Genomic DNA, 19,431 nt, shown 5'->3' on the forward strand with positions numbered 1-19,431 from the left:
AATAATGAAATGATGGGTTAGACGAGTGGTCTAGGGCCATGTTAGTGGCCCTTTTGTTTATTATGAAGAAAAAAAGCTAAAACAATCAGTGTTGTGAAAGTATATTACTAGAGGGGCAAGTTAAATTTTAGCTGAACTTGCCAAAAGAGGTGGACTTGCCTTTCAGCAAGTTCATTTGAAAAATAATTTCCAACACTGAAAAGCAGTTGTTTCTGGTGAGCTACTGAGGGCCATCATGGCCCTGTTGTTGTATTATGTCTGAAGACAACTTGGTCCTGGGCTATGACATCAAAGGATGCAAACTTCAGTTGAAAACTTAGAGGGCAATATCCTTGCAGATTTTATGACATCTCTTGTTAAAAATATGCATGTATGCATTTAATCATAACTGATTTCTTTCATAAAGTCTTTGTGATGATAATATTAGTGATAGTGTTGCTGGTAATGTTTTCTCCCCATAAAAATATAAAGTAGTGAAAAATAATTTATAAGAATACAGAAAATATGCAGTTCTTTGAACTTGAACTTGGTGTTTTTGATATGAGTGAAGCCAGTGTAGAGTGCAGGTAAATTGTTTATGCATTTTCTTTTTATTTGATTTTTAATAAAAATGAAGTATATGTAAAGCAAACACTTGTTATTCTATTATTTATACTTTTCAAGGCATGTGGAAAACTTGGTCGCTTGGTAAAAATACAAGCTGATGGTGATATGATTGTACTAGTAGAGGGTAAGAAATATACCTTCAACCCAACTTGCTGCAACACAGTGTGTGATCCCAAGTTGGCAAGTAAAGCTCCCCCCATGCCTGCATCAGACAGTGAGGGTGAAGACTCAGACTTGGAACCGGAGGGAGACATGGTTCCCGGCAGGAAGGTACTCAGTAACCCTGATGATGATAAGGGGAATCAGAAACAAAACCTAAAAGGTAGTTGAATGTGTAGATTTAAAATGTGAAGTATGCTCTTGCCATGTGTTTTCTTCAGAGAAAGTTACATGCATTATATAACACAAATAATGGAAAGCTGATACAGCATTACATACATATACTAAATGAATACTATCAAAAGACGGTTAGTGCACTATTGTGTGCATTAACATCTACAGAAGCTAGAGGGCGCACTTGATAAGTCTGAGGGCTTCCACAGATGTTAATGCATTAAAAAGCAGCATTAGTGCTATTTGTGACTTCTTGCTATAATCTATTGAAATGAGAACATTGTGTTAAGTGTTAATAAAAACTTTTAATAATGTATAAAACTGGACGATGAGGTTTGCATAACAATACTTGATTCTAAACTGATCATTATTCTACATTCTAACACTATTAGAAAATTTTCTGTATAGACAAAGAAGGTCGGAAGCCTGCATTTTCCACAACAATGCACTCGCCATTCTTATAACCTTCCTGTGTATTTTCAAACCGACACATTGACGGACAAAAAAACAATTTTTTGTCAAATTTTGTTGTGGAAACTATCTAGAATGAAAGAAAGTGGTCTAACTAAGAAAATTAATCTGAATTCCAATATCTTTAATTCAGTTGTTAACGCTGTACAGATGTTTAAAGTGTTGTTTACATGACGTCACAAAATAGCGCCAAACAACGCGTGCAAAAACAGTCAAAACAAGAACGCTATTTCAATGTCGCAAACAAGTAAAATATCACATTTGTTTCACTACTAATACTTTGTATTTCGCTTGAAAAATAAAGAGTGAAATAAAATAAACACACACAAATTTTATCAACGTTTTCAAAATTTCATTATTCTCAATATGTTTCTGCAAACGGTAGACTTAATAGCAGTTTTTTTAGTCGACTGGAACAGCTTTTAAAGAACGTATCTATTGGAAACTCTGAGGCGAAAACAAATTTAACCACCAAGCATATAGTCCAACTATATTATTTTTTTCTTGACATGTTAGAATGGAAATAGATATTAATTCTTCGTGCATTATAGTATAATAATGCACGGTTTTTGTTCAAATGCTTTGTAATTAATCACTCAGGCCTATCGGCCTTCGAGATTTTATTACTACGCATTTGAACTCAAACCGTGCATTATTCTACAACATTGATATCTATTTCCTAAACAAACTCTGACCCTACTGGTGATAACTGAATCTACACAACCAAGATCAGTAAGCACATTCTTTAATGTGATTTACATGTGCTGAATGATCCAGTTAGGTGCTGACACAAGGCTTCCAGTCTCCTACAGAATATATTAAGTTAATGTGATCTGTTCTATTTAAAGTTCAGTTGTAAAATCTAGTTTAAACTGAGTAAGTTTGTTTAAAATAAACAAATGTGTTTTTACCCATTTAGTGCTAATGTATGACTTTCCTCAACCAGTGCTTTAGTGTCAGACCAGCATATGTATCCGGGAGGTCTGACAGACTCTCTAACTGCTAATTATTATTAGTCTGATAACCCTCATAAGAAACAATGGACAGTTCAGGAAAAGTACATGTACATGAATTCAACTGGCTAAGGCTTAATGTGGCTAGTGCTTAATGTGGCTAGTGGTTAATATCAGCAAAATGAATGTTTTACAATGGGAAATAATTGTTTCTTATATTTTTCAGCATTCTCTGATGATTTTGGTTCTATGTATGTAAACTTAAAGAGGAATCAAGGGGATATATCCAGCCAGGGTAATGCCATGTTCGAGGCTTTTACCAAGGCCGACTTGAGGGCAGTGCAGGATCTTGTTGCTTGTAACAGTGGACTAGTAAGTTAATGTTTATGATATTTTAGTTAAGAGGAAAAAGAAAATGCTCTTATATTCATTAGTAACATTATGCATGATAAAGGCATAAAGACTATAAAATCAAAAAGATGACATGATGTAAAAAAGAATGCTGAACACTTTAATAATTTAAAAACATAGCAACATAACTTTTTACACCCCTTTCATGAAATGGATGAGAGGGGGATATGGACTGTCAAAACATTTGGCAGATGCCATTATAAGGGTCAGGGGAGTAATTGTTGCTTAATGGATGTCACACATAATATCAATGTTGTACTTTGCATTGAGAAAGTGTTACATGATTGTTGGAGGAGTTTCTATTAGGTTTAGTAATGAACTTAATCAAGTAACAGCATTGGAAACTTACAAACACTTTCCTTAATAAAGGTATTTTATAAATAAATAATTAAATCCCAAGCTGTTTTAAATCTCAAGCTGTTACATGCAGCCAAAATAGCATGATACCGTAAATGACATACATTTCAATTGTTTAGGTTGACTTTAAAGCAGAGGGGCGGACAGTTTTACACCTTGCATGTCATGAAGGTTTTAAGGATCTTGTAACATACTTGCTGGAGGCAGGGGCTGACATGGGCGCCACTGACAATGAGGGTGATTCACCTCTACATTATGCTGCTTTTGGGTATCTGACCATTTCTGTTAAATTTTCATAATGACATCAAAACTGGTCAATAAACAGCGCATATTAGAAATCGATTGATATAAGTTGTGAAAACATAATTTTATAATCAAAATAGCATGTTTTACCTCAATACAGCATCCTATGAAAAAGCTCAATAATTTAAGGTCAGTAGTTTTAGCAAGGAATGGTGAATATCAGAGTTTTCTACCCTGAACTTAAAGCTTGAAAGTTTGAAGATGACCTGGACCATTTTGTTATTACATCTAAATTTAGCTTACAGAATTTTGGTGGTTCTACTCAGATGCTGGTACATGTTTGAAATTTAGACAGAGGATCAATGAGGTCTTCTTTTACCAGTAAAGCTGGAAAGTTGCCATATGACCTATTCTTTGTTGGTGTAAAACCCAACCCCCCCATAGAAATCTACATTTTATCACAGGAAACAGCCAGATTGTGTACAGGAGATGTTACAGAATGCTGCAAACCCCAACATTCAAAATAATAATGGTTTAACTCCACTGATGATCTCAGTAGACCACCCTGATTTAGACTCCATACAGTGCCTCGTCCTTAATAATGCAGATGTATCACTAAGGGTAGGTAATCATCATTGTTACATTATCTTGTTATGTACCTTTTGTCACACTACCTGTTTTAGTTTAACAATATTTGAATATGGCTTATATATAATTTACCTTAGAAACTGAAACGTTATGAATGACATTCTGTATATTTTTCAACATTGAATTATGAAAAATTTTGACAGATGTGTTCTTTTAGACTAAATAATGTAAATACTTGTAGTTCAAATTTTGGGCCATCAATAAAAATTTGGTTGAAGGTTGATATTAAACCTATTGCCACATGCTACTGTGTGTTAAAATCCTTCCAAAGATATTTAATTATTTATATGAGTAAGATTTTGAGGATATTCTTTATATAAAGTTGATGATTCTACTCATTGCACACTTCTGATGTAAATATTGCAAAGAGGGACAGTTTAGGTGTTTGTTCTTTAAAGTTGGTAGGTTTGCAAGTATGTATTACAGTGTTAATGTGTTTAACACCCATTCCATAAATTGTATACATATGTGTAATCTTAATACTATCTTATATTGCAGTGTGCATGTCCATAATTTTCCCACCACTCATTGACTTGGAACAGTGTGTGGTTATTAAACAATAGTACTAGCAACACATGTCTGTGTAATATATTACAAGTATACGCTCTGTGTACACTAATAAATAGACCCATAATACAAGAATAAAGTTCAGTAGTGTTTTGATGAACATGTAACAGTAATGCAAACAGGGTATCATATGACATTATAAAAATGTTAATGTAAGCTATTGTATATCTTAAACAGTCAAATGATGGTGAAACTGCCATGCACAACGCAATAGAACAGAAAGATTGTCAACCTTTGATAGTTTCAGTCATCTTGAATGCTCAAAGTGCGGACCATTCTCTTTGCAATAACTTAAACTTCAATGTTTTACATTGGGCAGCTTTTAGAGATAACAAGGCGTGAGTATGATATGTTCTTAATATATTCTGTCAAACATTACTCCCATGTTATAATATGATATACCACAATGCCATGCACAGTCATAATACAATATTTATCATATTGTTATTCTCCAGCAAACAGAATAACACATTGTAATTTTAGTAATAAGTAATTATTATAGTAATATTATGAATATGATAAATTGTAAATGAATACACACTTACACTAGGACAGACATGTGCAAGGGGATCCATAGCCTAGTGGTTAAGGTGTCTGTCTCACACTAGGACAGACATGCGTAAATGGGATCCATAGCTTAGTGGTTAAGGTGTCTGTCTCACACTAGGACAGACATGTGTAAATGGGATCATAGCAGTGGTTAAGCAACTTAGGTGACAGACATGTGTAAATGGGATCCATAGCCTAGTGGTTAAGGTGTCTGTCTCACACTAGGACAGACATGTGTAAAGGTGATCTATATCCTAGTGGTTAAGGTGTCTGTCTCACACTAGGACAGGCTTGTGTAAAGGGGATCCATGGCTTAGTGGTTAAGGTGTCTGTCTCACACTAGGACAGGCTTGTGTAAAGGGGATCTATATCCTAGTGGTTAAGGTGTCTGTCTCACACTAGGACAGGCTTGTGTAAAGGGGATCTATATCCTAGTGGTTAAGGTGTCTTTCGAAACACTAGGACAGACATGTGTAAATGGGATCCATAGCTTAGTGGTTTAAGGTGTCTGTCTCACACTAGGACAGACATGTGTAAAGGGGATCTATATCCTAGTGGTTAAGGTGTCTGTCTCACACTAGGACAGGCTTGTGTAAAGGGGATCCATGGCTTAGTGGTTAAGGTGTCTGTCTCACACTAGGACAGGCTTGTGTAAATGGGATCTATATCCTAGTGGTTAAGGTGTCTGTCTCACACTAGGACAGGCTTGTGTAAAGGGGATCTATATCCTAGTGGTTAAGGTGTCTTTCGAACACTAGGACAGACATGTGTAAATGGGATCCATAGCTTAGTGGTTAAGGTGTCTGTCTCACACTAGACAGACATGTGTAAAGGGGATCTATATCCTAGTGGTTAAGGTGTCTGTCTCACACTAGGACAGACATGTGTAAAGGTGATCTATATCCTAGTGGTTAAGGTGTCTGTCTCAAAACTAGGACAGGCTTGTGTAAAGGGGATCCATGGCTTAGTGGTTAAAGGTGTCTGTCTCACACTAGGACAGACATGTGTAAAATGGGATCCATAGCTTAGTGGGTTAAGGTTGTCTGTCTCACACTAGGACAGACATGTGTAAAGGTGATCTATATCCTAGTGGTTAAGGTGTCTGTCTCACACTAGGACAGGCTTGTGTAAAGGTGATCTATATCCTAGTGGTTAAGGTGTCTGTCTCAAACTAGGACAGGCTTGTGTAAAGGGGATCCATGGCTTAGTGGTTAAGGTGTCTGTCTCACACTAGGACAGACATGTGTAAATGGGATCCATGGCTTAGTGGTTAAGGTGTCTGTCTCACACTAGGACAGGCTTGTGTAAAGGGGATCCATGGCTTAGTGGTTAAGGTGTCTGTCTCACACTAGGACAGGCTTGTGTAAAGGGGATCCATGGCTTTGTGGGTAAGGTGTTAGTCTCTCAGGCTAGGAATCGTGGGTTAAAGTCCTCCTTCAATGAAGGAGACTCAAGAGTGGTTTATATAAACCACAAGCTATTTTTACAATCCTTAAATCACTCAGTCACTCTCAGTAGGACAGTCACTCTTAGTAGGACATTCACTCTTAGGACAGTCAATTTAAGTTGGACAGTCACTCTTAGTAGGACAGTCAATTTCAGTTGGATATTTACTCTTAGTAGGACAGTCACTTTTAGTAGGACAGTTAAAGTCTGTATGCTTATGAAAAATATATACATGATTTGACTTTATAGCCGTCAGTGGTAAGCTTAGTTAGGTTATGGAGTGATATTGGTTAATCCCAGATGACTGTCCACCTGAAATAATGCACAGAGGGGCATCTGAGGTCTTCCTTCACAAGTAAATCTGGAAAGTTGCATGTGACCTTTAAAGTGCTGTTGGGACTTAACTTGAAGCCTTTCATGTGGACATTTGACATCATTGATCAATGATAAAGTAAATTTCATGAGTACCTGAGGATAAAACAAGACACTCTTTAAGATGATGTGTATTTTGTATTCCAAATAGGGCTGTTAAGATAGTGATTGAGAAAAGTCCAAATCTTGTAGATTCACCACTGGTTGGGGAAGGTTTTACAGCACTTCATATAGCTGCAGTCAATGACTATGTTGAAGTATTAGGTATACTTCTTGGACAGGTAAGTAAAGCTTTCAATGAAAAAAATCTATTTATAGAACTTGTGTTTGTACTGTCTTCGCTTGTGTGTTTGTACTGTCTTCTCTTGTATGTTTGTACTGTCTTCTCTTGCATGTTTGTACTGTCTTCTCTTGTGTGTTTGTACTGTCTTCTCTTGTGTGTTTGTACTGTCTTCTCTTGTATGTTTGTACTGTCTTCTCTTGTATGTTTGTACTGTCTTCTCTTGTATGTTTGTACTGTCTTCTCTTGTATGTTTGTACTGTCTTCTCTTGTGTGTTTGTACTGTCTTCTCTTGTGTGTTTGTACTGTCTTCTCTTGTTTGTTTGTACTGTCTTCTCTTGTGTGTTTGTACTGTCTTCTCTTGTATGTTTGTACTGTCTTCTCTTGTGTGTTTCTACTGTCTTCTCTTGTTTATTTGTACTGTCTTTTCTTGTTTATTTGTACTGTCTTTTCTTGTGAGTTTGAACTGTCTTCTCTTGTATGTTTGCACTGTCTTCTCTTGTATGTTTGCACTGTCTTCTCTTGTGTGTTTGTACTGTCTTCTCCTGTATATTTGTACTGTCTTCTCCTGTATTTTTGTACTGTCTTCTCCTGTATTTTTGTACTGTCTTCTCCTGTATGTTTGTACTGTCTTCTCCTGTATGTTTGTACTGTCTTCCCTTGTATGTTTGTACTGTCTTCACTTTTATGTTTGTACTGTCTTCTCTTGTATGTCTGTACTGTCTTCTCTTGTATGTTTGTACTGTCTTCTCCTGTATGTTTGTACTGTCTTCTCCTGTATGTTTGTACTGTCTTCCCTTGTATGTTTGTACTGTCTTCACTTTTATGTTTGTACTGTCTTCTCTTGTATGTTTGTACTGTCTTCACTTGTATGTCTGTACTGTCTTCACTTGTATGTTTGTACTGTCTTCACTTGTATGTTTGTACTGTCTTCTCTGGTATGTATTAAAGATGGTAGGTTCTGGATGTACTTTATAAATGTTTTCTAGAGAAATGCACATTCTCAAAACTTTAGGGACAGCCCTCATACATACATGTACGTAAAGTGATTTACATTGCTGTATTTACTCGATATAAGATGGGGATCTTAAGTTGCACTTAAAGCGTAAATTTTGTATTCATTTTCAAAAATTGGATGGGAAAAAAACATTGTATAATCAAGTGGAAATATGATAACTGGAAAGATGTACGATACAACCATATTACAGCAATTTACTGTCCTATGCACTGAAGAGTTGTCTCCCTTAGCTACATACAATCATTCTTTAACAGGTTTTGTTTAAAACACATGATAAAGTAAAATTATATGTATACTAAAAACAATTTAAAAAGAATACATAATACATGAACTGGGGTTTCCTGTGAGGAAGATGTCCAGGTAGCTTATAGCAGGTCAGTAGGTGTAGTCTGGTGCTAAATTGTAGGTTAAGCAACATAGGTCCTTCTCCACTAGTAAAGCTTGAAAGTTATTATATGATCATCAGAGAAAATTATTGTTAAATACTAATACATGTATGTACTTTTACTTCAGGGTGGGGCTGATCCAAATGCTAAGGATGATAGTGGGAGGACCCCTCTACATCTTGCTGTTTCCCAGCAACACAAACGATCTATCGAGATCCTTTTAGATAAAAGTATGGAATTTTATATAGATTTTAAGATTTATATCTTAAATGGAATCAATGACAAAGACAAAGAGAATTGTAATGGAAGATTTGTACTTAGAAATTATAATAAAGTTTTTACCTAGAATTTATGAAAATGATTCTTTCAGAGACTTTTAATACATGTAATGTGTATAAAGCTATATCTTATGAAATACATGTTTAAAAATTATAAATACTGAAATTATGTTTTGTTCATAAATTGATGGTGGTTTCTTTAAAGTGGCATAATGCCCATCCAATGCTATATAATGAGTGAGCAGGTGAAAGTCAAGTAAGTGTACATCTTCTTTCAATTTTATTATTTACTGTGCATGAACGATAAATAACTAACATGGCCCTAAAAAATGTCTTTAAGATTTGGTCGGAGATTACCTGAAATGTTCAATTTATAAAAAGAGTGGGGCAGTCTTTTTATATTTTAAGCATACATATATTTTATCCTAAACATTGATCATATCAACTGTTAGTCAATCACCGTTTTTACAATCAGTCATTTGAAATATAAAGACAATTGAGCACAACTTGACAATGACAAAATTGGCACAATGTCACTTTAAAGATTTGTGACATACAATGTGTGCCTAATTAAAATATTTTTGAATATACGTGAACAGAATAAAATGTGCCAGAACAAAATATTCTGTTGCTTCTCTAATAGCTTTTGTGATGATTTCATGCAGGCCCAGTTGCTTTAAATAAATATTAGGGCCGGGAATTATATTCGAATATTCGAAACACTACCGAATATTCGAACATTGAAAAACGAATACGAATATTCAAAAAAAAAGAGGAGAAATGTTTTATTTTTTGTCATTACTTTCAAATTTCAATTAAGATCGTAAATTAAACCCTTGACCTTTTCTTGACCAGGTGTTCATATGTTTGTATGACGCATGTCAACAATTATCGCCAATTAACTGTGAAAACTTTGGGGTCTAGTTGATCAAAAGGGCACCCGTTTCACAGTTTGCAATTTACCTGTTTAACAGTTTATAATGTAAATTTTTCCGATTTTAATTATCTTATTTATTGTTTTCTGTGTTATAATCTTTCCGATTAATCAATAATTGTCTTAAATTTTGTGAATAAGAATAAATCGGCACGCATTAATTGGCACGTTATGAAAGCATAGGAAGTGTCTAAATTCCGTCAGAATATATTCATTCCGTAGACATTAGACTCCGTGTGATATTTACTGCGTTATAGCTAAATTTATCTTAAGAGTATTTTAAACTTTATCTAAAATTATAGATAAAAAAATATTTAATACAAGTTAAGTTTCAATATGTGATTTTGGGGCTAAGAGGCTACGATGATTCATATTACTGTCAGTCAAGTCAAGTGAGTTACCTCCCGTTAATAAGACAGCGGTCGGGTTTACTGAACAAAAGATAATCAAATTATGAATTTATTTCAAAAGTAAACATATATCTCGATTTACAATATATAAAATAAAAAAACTTTGACATAGCAATTAAGGTTTTTTTTAATCGCCGATTATTCCAAGCATTTTAAAGTAGTATAGTATTCGACACAATCAATTTCGGATGCGTATAGGTCAAAGAGAAATATTGGAACAAATGTTGTAAAAACGAATATTCGAATATATTTGAATATGGAAAACGAATAATCGAACATCCAATTCCTTATTCTTTCCCAGCCCTAATAAATATACATTTCATTAAACAAACATTTTACAATCTGCAGACAGCAAAGATATTGCTTTATACACTTTAGATTTAAGATTTTTTTTATAAAAACATTTGCAATGAAGATTTATGCCAAAATTTTCATGAATATTTTATTAAGAAATTATGATAAAAAGTTATAGATTTGTTCTGAGAAATTGTTATGGAGTTTGTATTGAGAACTTTTAACTAAGATTTGTTGCAAGAATTTGCAAAAAAGATTGTACCAAGATTTTATGATGAAGATATTTACCTGTTTACTGAGAGTACATTGTATGTTATAAATACTGGAAGTGAGATTTTATGATAAAGATTTTTACCTGTTTACTGAGAGCACATTGTATGTTATAAATACTAAAAGTGAGAATTTATGATGAAGATTTTTTAACCAGAATTTATGATGTGTTTATTATAGTTATTTGTATTTATTCATTGTAGAAGCTAATGTGAATGCCCAGGATAATGCAGGGGACACACCCCTTCACATGTCTCAGAAAACAAAAACACAGAAAATTTCAGCATCTGTAAGTTTGACATTGTTTAAGTGTATAAAAGCATTCAAATATTATTCAAGTTCTAGTATAAAGAAAAATGTTGCTATCCTTTGCAACATGGCGTCTGCTTCTCATTAACCGTACATCTTTGGATAAATATTTTTAAGTCATTAAGACCTGTTATTCTTGCATAACAGACTGATGTTTCCGTTAGTTTTACCCATGCTGGAAATTTCATCTAGCATGAGGGGTGCTAGATGAGTGGCGTGCTATACAATGGGGTCATTTTAGTGCATTTTATGAGTAAACTGCCATAAGATGAGGTTATTTTGCGCATTTTAGAAGGGAATTATTTGCTTAGGATGGCGTCGATGCCTCCTTGTAATTCAAGTTGTAAATTCATATGCTATTGTAAGAAAATAGTAATGGATGAAATGACTTTTTATTTCCATGACTAAATATCTTATTGAGGTAAACATTTTAAATATAAAATAATGTGGCAGAATATGCAAGAAAAAATATCCGACATGTTTTTGGATCAGATCAAAATATCTGTGCCTTGGGTACTCACCATGGTGACGGATATTCTGATCTGAACTATAACATATGGCAGATATTATTACTCTTCCATGGCTTTTTACCAAATTATTCCCCTTCTTGGATTAAAAATTTTTCATCTCAATATCCATTATCTCTACCCCAAATTTGATCAGATGAAAATTTTATTACATTACCACAAAGAAATCGATATACTTGGCTTATGTGAAACATTTTTAAATAGTCATTTTGAAGACAGTGAATTTCAACTAAATAATTTCAATATGTTTAGAAGAGACAGACAAAGTAATGGAGGAGGAGTAGTTGTATATGTAAATTGTAAATATCATAGTGTTCAAAGACATGACCTTGATAGTGATATGCTTGAAGCCATCTGGCTTGAAATAAAGTGTTCTAAGCAAAAGCCATTCATATTTGGATATATCTACAGACCTCCATCTTCAAATTGTGCCTGGAATCAGGAATTTGAACAAGTTTTAGAACGGTTATATTCAGAAAACAAAGAGGTTATCATAACTGGTGACTTGAACTATAACATGAGTAATTTAGATTCAAATTCTACTTGGAGGAACACAATAAATGCATTTAATTTGACCCAGATGGTTGAGGAATCCACCAGAGTCACCCATCAAACTTCTTCCATCATTGACCATGTCTATACAAATATGCCATGTAACATAGTCGAAATATGTGTACCCCACATTAACCTTAGTGACCATTATCCAGTCTGCTTCACACGAAAACTGTCATCACAAAAGGACTCAGGACCCACACATAATATGATTAGATACAGAAATGTTAAAAATTTTGATGAACAAAATTTTATCAATTCTCTAAAAGCACAGCCATGGTCTGTAATTGATATTTTTGATGACATAGATGATTCACTTGAATATTTTCTCAATCTATATAATGATTCACTAAACTCACATGCTCCTATAAAACAAAAAAGGGTAAAACATAAAAATCTACCAGACTGGTTTAATACTGAAATATCCCATGCTATGATGAAAAGAGACCATGCCAAAAGGTCTAATGATGAAGATTCCTTCAAATACTGGAGAAATAAAACAAAATCACTTATAACAGATGCAAAAAAGTCATTTTATACAAATTCAATAAATAATAATCCTAACAACCCTAAAAAGCTATGGAAAAATCTAAAAGACATTTCAGGTAAATCATCCAAATCTCAAACTAACTTTATTGTTGACATATCAGGTAATCCTATACAGGACGCACACACCACTGCTGAATATTTCAATGATTTTTTTGCTAATGTATTTAAAAAAGCTCCAGAAAACTGTTCTATCCTTTCAAATGAAGACAAAACAACAATACACGAGTTCACCACTAAACACACAAGTGCAACTTCTTCCTTTCAGATTCCACAAATACAAGAAGAATTTGTCATCAAGCAACTCATATCCCTAGACTCAAATAAAGCAACAGGTTTGGATGACATAGGAGCAAAATTTTTAAAAATCTCAGCTGAAGTTATAGCAAAACCACTCACACAAATATTTAACCAAAGCATTTCAACATCTGCTTTCCCTACACTTTTCAAAAAAGCAAAGATAATACCAATTTTCAAAAAAGGGAACAAATCTGATGCAAATAACTATCGTCCTATTTTCATTCTCCCTGTTCTTTCCAAAGTACTAGAAAAACATGTCAGTAATCACCTTAAAACTTTTCTTGAAACAAATTCGTTATTGCATAAGACTCAATCAGGTTTCCGTTCAAATCATTCCTGTGAAACAGCATTAACATCTATCATTGACACTTGGATTTCTGCAATCAATCACAACAAACTTGTAGGCACTGTTTTTCTTGATCTAACTAAGGCCTTTGATTTACTTAATCATTCACTCTTCATGCAAAAGATGACACAATATCAGTTTGCAGGGGAAACACTTAACTGGTTTAAATCTTATCTCTCAAACAGAACTCAACAGGTCTCAATCTCTGGCAAATTATCAAGTGCCAAAGAAATATCATCTGGAGTCCCTCAGGGATCCATTCTTGGCCCCGCTCTATTCATTCTATATATAAATGACTTGCCTTTAAACCTCCCAAATACATCTACTGACATGTTTGCAGACGATACAACTATCACCTCATTTGGATCATCTATTGACTCAGTCTACAGATCACTACAAAATAGCATTGACATCATCTACGACTGGTGTGCAAGAAACTCTATGCTACCAAATCCTCAAAAAACAAAAGCGATGATAATCTCCCCATCAAATATTATTTACAACACAATTAAATCAAGCAATGACTACATTTTGAAAATGCAGGAAAATGACATTGAATTTACTAACTCTGAAAAATTACTAGGAATTCACGTGGATCATAGATTATCATGGAACTGTCAAATTGAACATCTGATTAAAAAATGCAATTCATTACTGTATCTTCTACTTCGTATTAAACAATACCTAAACAAACAAATGAGAATAGTTTTTTATAATGCATACATATTGCCACACCTAGATTACTGCTGCACTATTTGGGGAAATTGTAATGATGAATTACTGAACAGCATATACAAATTTCAAAAGAGAGCCGCCCGTATTATACTTGATGCAGAAATTGATACACCCTCAGATATATTGTTTCATGAATTGAATTGGTTAAAAATACATGACCGCATACATTATAAAAAGTTAATTCTTGTTTACAAATCCCTTAACAATCTATTGCCACATTATATGTCTGATTTATTTTCGCACACAACTCTTAGATCACACACTCAACAGACACTACATATACCCAAACCTAGACTAGAGTTTTGCAGAAAAGCTCTTGCATACTCTGGGCCTAATATCTGGAACAAATTACCATTACACATCAGGCAATCAAACAGTCTTGCAGAATTCAAAAAAACATACTTAACATGGTGGTTCTCTGATGGAAACCTCTGCTTAAATGCAATGTAAATATCTGTTTGAATATTTGTTTGAATATGTTTGTTTTATATATATGTTACTTTTCACTTTTGATAACATTTGTATACCAGTATATTATCAACACATGTCTTTTGTTGTTTAAGGTTGATCTCAAATATTTCAATGTTGAATGTATAATAATGAAATCAACTTATGTAGTTATTTATTCTCTTATTCATGTATTTTATTTTATAAATTGTTTTGTACATTGTTGAGGCTCACAGGGAAGACTGGGCTTGCCCAACTGTGTTGCCTCATTAAATAAAGTCGTTACTTACTTACTTACTTACTTACTTACTTACTTGAAGTTACAAAATTCCAAGATAAATATTAGTGTGTAAGATCGTCATAAACACTTAAGATTTTCATTTTAAATTAACTCCATTCTTCAGTTTCTCCAAGATAGGTTAGCGACTTTAAATATTGTTAAATGACCTTAGGATCATTAAATTTAGACTGGAATATGATGAGTATTTTCCTGCTTGGGTCTAAAGTATCAAGTCTATATTTTGCCATATAGCCTTGGCATGGCTCTTGTTTTATTGTCAAGCACTGAGGATAGTGGAGACATACTCTTCCTGAGACAGCCTTTGTTGTTGTTGAGGGATTGTGTGGCTTCAGCATCATAAGATTATACTTTGAAACTTTCCAGAAAGAAAACAAGAAATAAATAATTTTTATATTTCAGAAAAGTTCGAGATCGTGGAGTAGTGAGACTAACATACAGATAGTGTATACATTACTGGAGAAAGGAGCAGATTTACACATAAAGAACAAGGCTGGTGAAACAACCATAGATATGATTGTAGATCCTAAAATGAAAGCCATGATTGAAAAGTATAATTTTATAAAATGTTTTTACATTGATTTTGTTATATTTTACTTTTTTTTTTCACAGACACTTATATGGTGTAAAGTTTCTAATCTCAATTTTTACATAGGCCAATACTCACCTTAAAACTAAAATGACTTTATAGACTTAAATATTAAGTTGAAATTTGACTTTCTTCAATGCTAAAGTAGTAGTTAAAAAAATCTTCTTTTTATTTGTTTAAAGATTTATATCATTAGTGTTTTGGTTTAAATTTACAAATACAGAAAAAAGTTCAGTTAGGACAGGTTTTTTTGGAGTTTTTTTTATTAGCTCACCTGTCAAAGTGACAGGGTGAGCTTTTGTGATCGCTTTTCGTCCGGCGTCCGTCGTCTGTCCATCGTCCGTAAACTTTTTCTTTAAATGACATCTCCTCATAAACCACTAAGCCAATTTCATCCAAACTTCACAGGAATGTTCCTTTGGTGGTCACCTTTAAAAATTGTTCAAAGAATTTAATTCCATGCAGAACTCTGGTTGCCATGGCAACCGAAAGAAAAAACTTTAAATATCTTCTTTTAAAAAACCATAAGAGCTAGAGCTTAGATATTTGGCATGAAACATCTTCTAGTGAGTGTCTACCAAGTTTGTTCAAATAAAAGCCCTGGGGTCAAAATTGGCCCCGCCCCGGGGGTTCATTGATTTTCCCTATATGCATATAGTAAAAATTTAAAAAATCTTCTTTTAAAGAACCCAAAGAGCTAGAGCTAAGATATTTAGCATGAAACATGTTCTAATGGGTGTCTACCAAGTTTGTTCAAATAAAAGCCCTGGGGTCAAAATTGGCCCTGCCCTGGGGGGTCATTGATTTTCCCTATATGCATATAGTAAAAACTAAAAAATTCTCTTTTAAAGAACTCAAAGAGCTATGGCTAAGATATTGAGCATCAAACATGTTCTAATAGGTGTCTACCAAGTTTGTTCAAATAAAAGCCCTGGGGTCAAAATTGGCACCGCCCCAGGGGGTCATTGATTTTCCCTATATGCATATAGTAAAAACTTAAAAAATCTTCTTTTAAAGAACCAAAAGAGTTAGAGCTAAGATATTTAGCATGAAACATGTTCTAATAAGTGTCTACCAAGTTTGTTCAAATAAAAGCCCTGGGGTCAAAATTGGCCCCGCCCCGGGGGGTCATTGATTTTCCCTATATGCATATAGTAAAAACTTAAAATATCTTCTTTTAAAGAACTCAAAGAGCTATGGCTAAGATATTTAGCATCAAACATGTTCTAATAGGTGTCTACCAAGTTTGTTCAAATAAAAGCCCTGGGGTCAAAATTGGCACCGCCCAGGGGGTCATTGATTTTCCTTATATGTGTATAGCAAAAACTTAAAAAATCTTCTTTGAAAAAACCCAAATAGCTAGAGTTAAGATATTAAGCATGAAACATCTTTTAGTGAGTGTCTACAAAGTTTGTTTAAATAAAAGACCTGGGGTCAAAATTGGCCCCGCCCGGGGGTCATTGATTTTTCTTTATGTGTGTATAGCAAAAACTTAAAATCTTCTTTGAAAAAACTCAAATAGCTAGAGTTTAGATATTAAGCATGAAACATCTTCTAGTAAGTGTCTACAAAGTTTGTTCAAATAAAAGCCCTGGGGTCAAAACTGGCCCCGCCCCAGGGGTGTCATTGTTTTTAACTATATGTGTATAGTAAAAACTTTAAAAAATCTTCTTTTAAAAAGCCCAATGAGCTAGAGCTTAGATGTTTAGCATGAAACATCTTCTTATGGGTGTCTACCAAGTTTGTGCAAATAAAAGCCCTTGGGTTAAATTGGACCTGCAACGTTGGGGGTGGGGGTTGGGGGGGCCTATATACAGGTGAGCGACCTCAGGGCCATCATGGCCCTCTTGTTGTGAATTTGATACTTCATGCACATAGTAACATTACAGGGGAAAATGCAATTTTTATGGGATAACTTGGCATAAATGTCTACCACATAGAGACGATGTGTCGCGTTCAATAATCATGTCCCTACCTCAAAGGTCAAGGTCACACTACCATTTTGAAGTTCACTCTATCACAATAAGAGTTTATAGGTACACACATTCATGTCCGGACTGTAACATTGTCATGCATCAAAGGATTTTAAAGTAACTAGGCATAAATGTCTACCACATCAAGACAACATGTAGCGACTAAGACCCATGTCCCTACCTTCAAGGTCAAGGTCACACTTATAGTTTGAAGGTACTCATTCTCTCGAGAAGAGTTTGAAGATACACATTCATGTCCGGACTGTAACTTTGTCATGCATAAAAAATTTTAAAATAACTTTGCACAAATGTCAACCACATCAAGACGATGTGTTGTTGCTAAAGGTCATGTCCGTCTGTCTGTCCCAACTTACACAACAATCATGTCCAGACTGTAACTTTGTCATGCATTGAGGGTTTTAGAAATAACTTGGCACAAATGTCTGTCTCATGACAACATTCTGTTGCATCCAAGAACCACGTCCCTTCTCCAAAGGTCAAGGTCATACTTATATTTTGAAGGTTCACACTATCAGAATTAGAAATTATAGGTACAATAATACAAAGAACAATATGAAGCAATTAGTAACTTTCATTTTCTTTCATTTCATAATACCTGCATGCTTTAGAAACCTTTTCGGGGGGCATTCGTCACTTGGGTGACAGCTCTTGTTTTTTATTTTTATTTTTTGCAAATAAGCGTTGATAAAATTAATTGTTCATTTATTGAGACATCATTGAGAAAATTCTGTGTTAAAAAATAATTGTTATAATTCTTAGATGGCATTTTATAATGAAATTGTACCAGAACATTTCTATGTGAACTTGGATTCTTCCATTTTATAATTAGAACACTGATACCCAGAAACCTGAAGTTTTAACCGTTTAACCTGCTGAATTTGTGTAATGGATCTGTCCTGCTTTGAATTTGGAACAGTTCATTCTAAATTTAAGGGATTTAGATATCAAACCTACTAACAGTATGGAGCCTGATCAGATTGCACATGTTGTCACTTAAATGCAGTAATGCCCTAATTCCTGTTAAATGATATAAGGAGTTAACTCTTTAATGCACTAAGGTGAAGATGCATGCAGGCTGACTCCATACTGGTGCAAAGGTGCATTCTGTTCAAGCAATTTAATAGTTTTAGTCCTATATACCAGTTTAGATTTGCTTCACCCCTATACTTTTGTCATAGACATAAATTATTTCTTCCTATACTAAAAGCATCTGTTGTATTAACATGTTTGCATAGTAAGGTTTCCAACTTTCAGGCTTACTGCTGCCTACAAACAGGCACCAGCAAAATCTCAAGCTGGAGTACGTCTGCCAATGCACTGGAAGGCAATGAAAGTAACAGACGTGGATATGGTGCAACTTGACACATCAGATGCCATGCAGAAACAGGAGTTTGCTGAAGTTGAGAAACATTTTAAGAATACCCTTAGTCAATGTGAAATAGGCTGTATTAAACGTATACAAAATCCATTACTCTGGGAACATTATACTTTGTGAGTACTTTGCTATTTAAAAAAAAGCCTTTTTAACAAAATTGATGGATGGATGTTAAACCAAATATTTTTTGTAAAGATTTTATTTAGGTTGAAGATATTCAGAGACTTTATGGTCTTTTCTTTGTTTTTTTTCTGTCCACAAACATTTTCTGAAGGTTCTTTCCCATTTGAATTAAAAGGTACCATCTGTTATATTTAATTGTCTCTTGGTTTTTTAGCATAAAATTAAAGTTTTTTATTACTTCATATCTGATAAACTCATAGAGGTATTCATTTATGATTTCATACTTGCTTAAAGATTTGTAATTGTAGATCACCTATACCAGGCTTATAACTCTATATACAATTTTCACTGAATGCCATTTTTAAAGACTTTCATGGAGAGTTTTGTTTTTTGCAAGTTTTTGTTTTTCTTTCACAGAAGTTATTCATTTGAACTTTCACAAATATCTTCATGGTCATAGTGGT

The 19,431-nt window shown here is 34.0% G+C and overlaps 1 protein-coding gene across 1 annotated transcript in view; it reads left to right on the forward strand.

Annotated features, from left to right (window-relative positions):
- Positions 1 to 19,431, forward strand: part of LOC132748843 (E3 ubiquitin-protein ligase MIB2-like) — a 48,333-nt gene that overhangs the window by 24,182 nt on the left and 4,720 nt on the right. Inside the window, exons 5-14 of the mRNA XM_060738496.1 lie at positions 664 to 928; positions 2,590 to 2,735; positions 3,251 to 3,399; positions 3,839 to 3,995; positions 4,767 to 4,927; positions 7,108 to 7,237; positions 8,768 to 8,870; positions 11,030 to 11,115; positions 15,289 to 15,437; positions 18,724 to 18,960. Coding sequence (XP_060594479.1) covers positions 664 to 928; positions 2,590 to 2,735; positions 3,251 to 3,399; positions 3,839 to 3,995; positions 4,767 to 4,927; positions 7,108 to 7,237; positions 8,768 to 8,870; positions 11,030 to 11,115; positions 15,289 to 15,437; positions 18,724 to 18,960 — 1,583 coding nt within the window. The remainder of the gene's footprint in view (positions 1 to 663; positions 929 to 2,589; positions 2,736 to 3,250; positions 3,400 to 3,838; positions 3,996 to 4,766; positions 4,928 to 7,107; positions 7,238 to 8,767; positions 8,871 to 11,029; positions 11,116 to 15,288; positions 15,438 to 18,723; positions 18,961 to 19,431) is intronic.

This window comes from Ruditapes philippinarum, unplaced genomic scaffold (genome assembly GCF_026571515.1).
Source record: "Ruditapes philippinarum isolate M1 unplaced genomic scaffold, ASM2657151v2 ctg3080_1_1_1_1, whole genome shotgun sequence".
NCBI classification, from domain to species: Eukaryota; Metazoa; Mollusca; class Bivalvia; order Venerida; family Veneridae; genus Ruditapes; species Ruditapes philippinarum.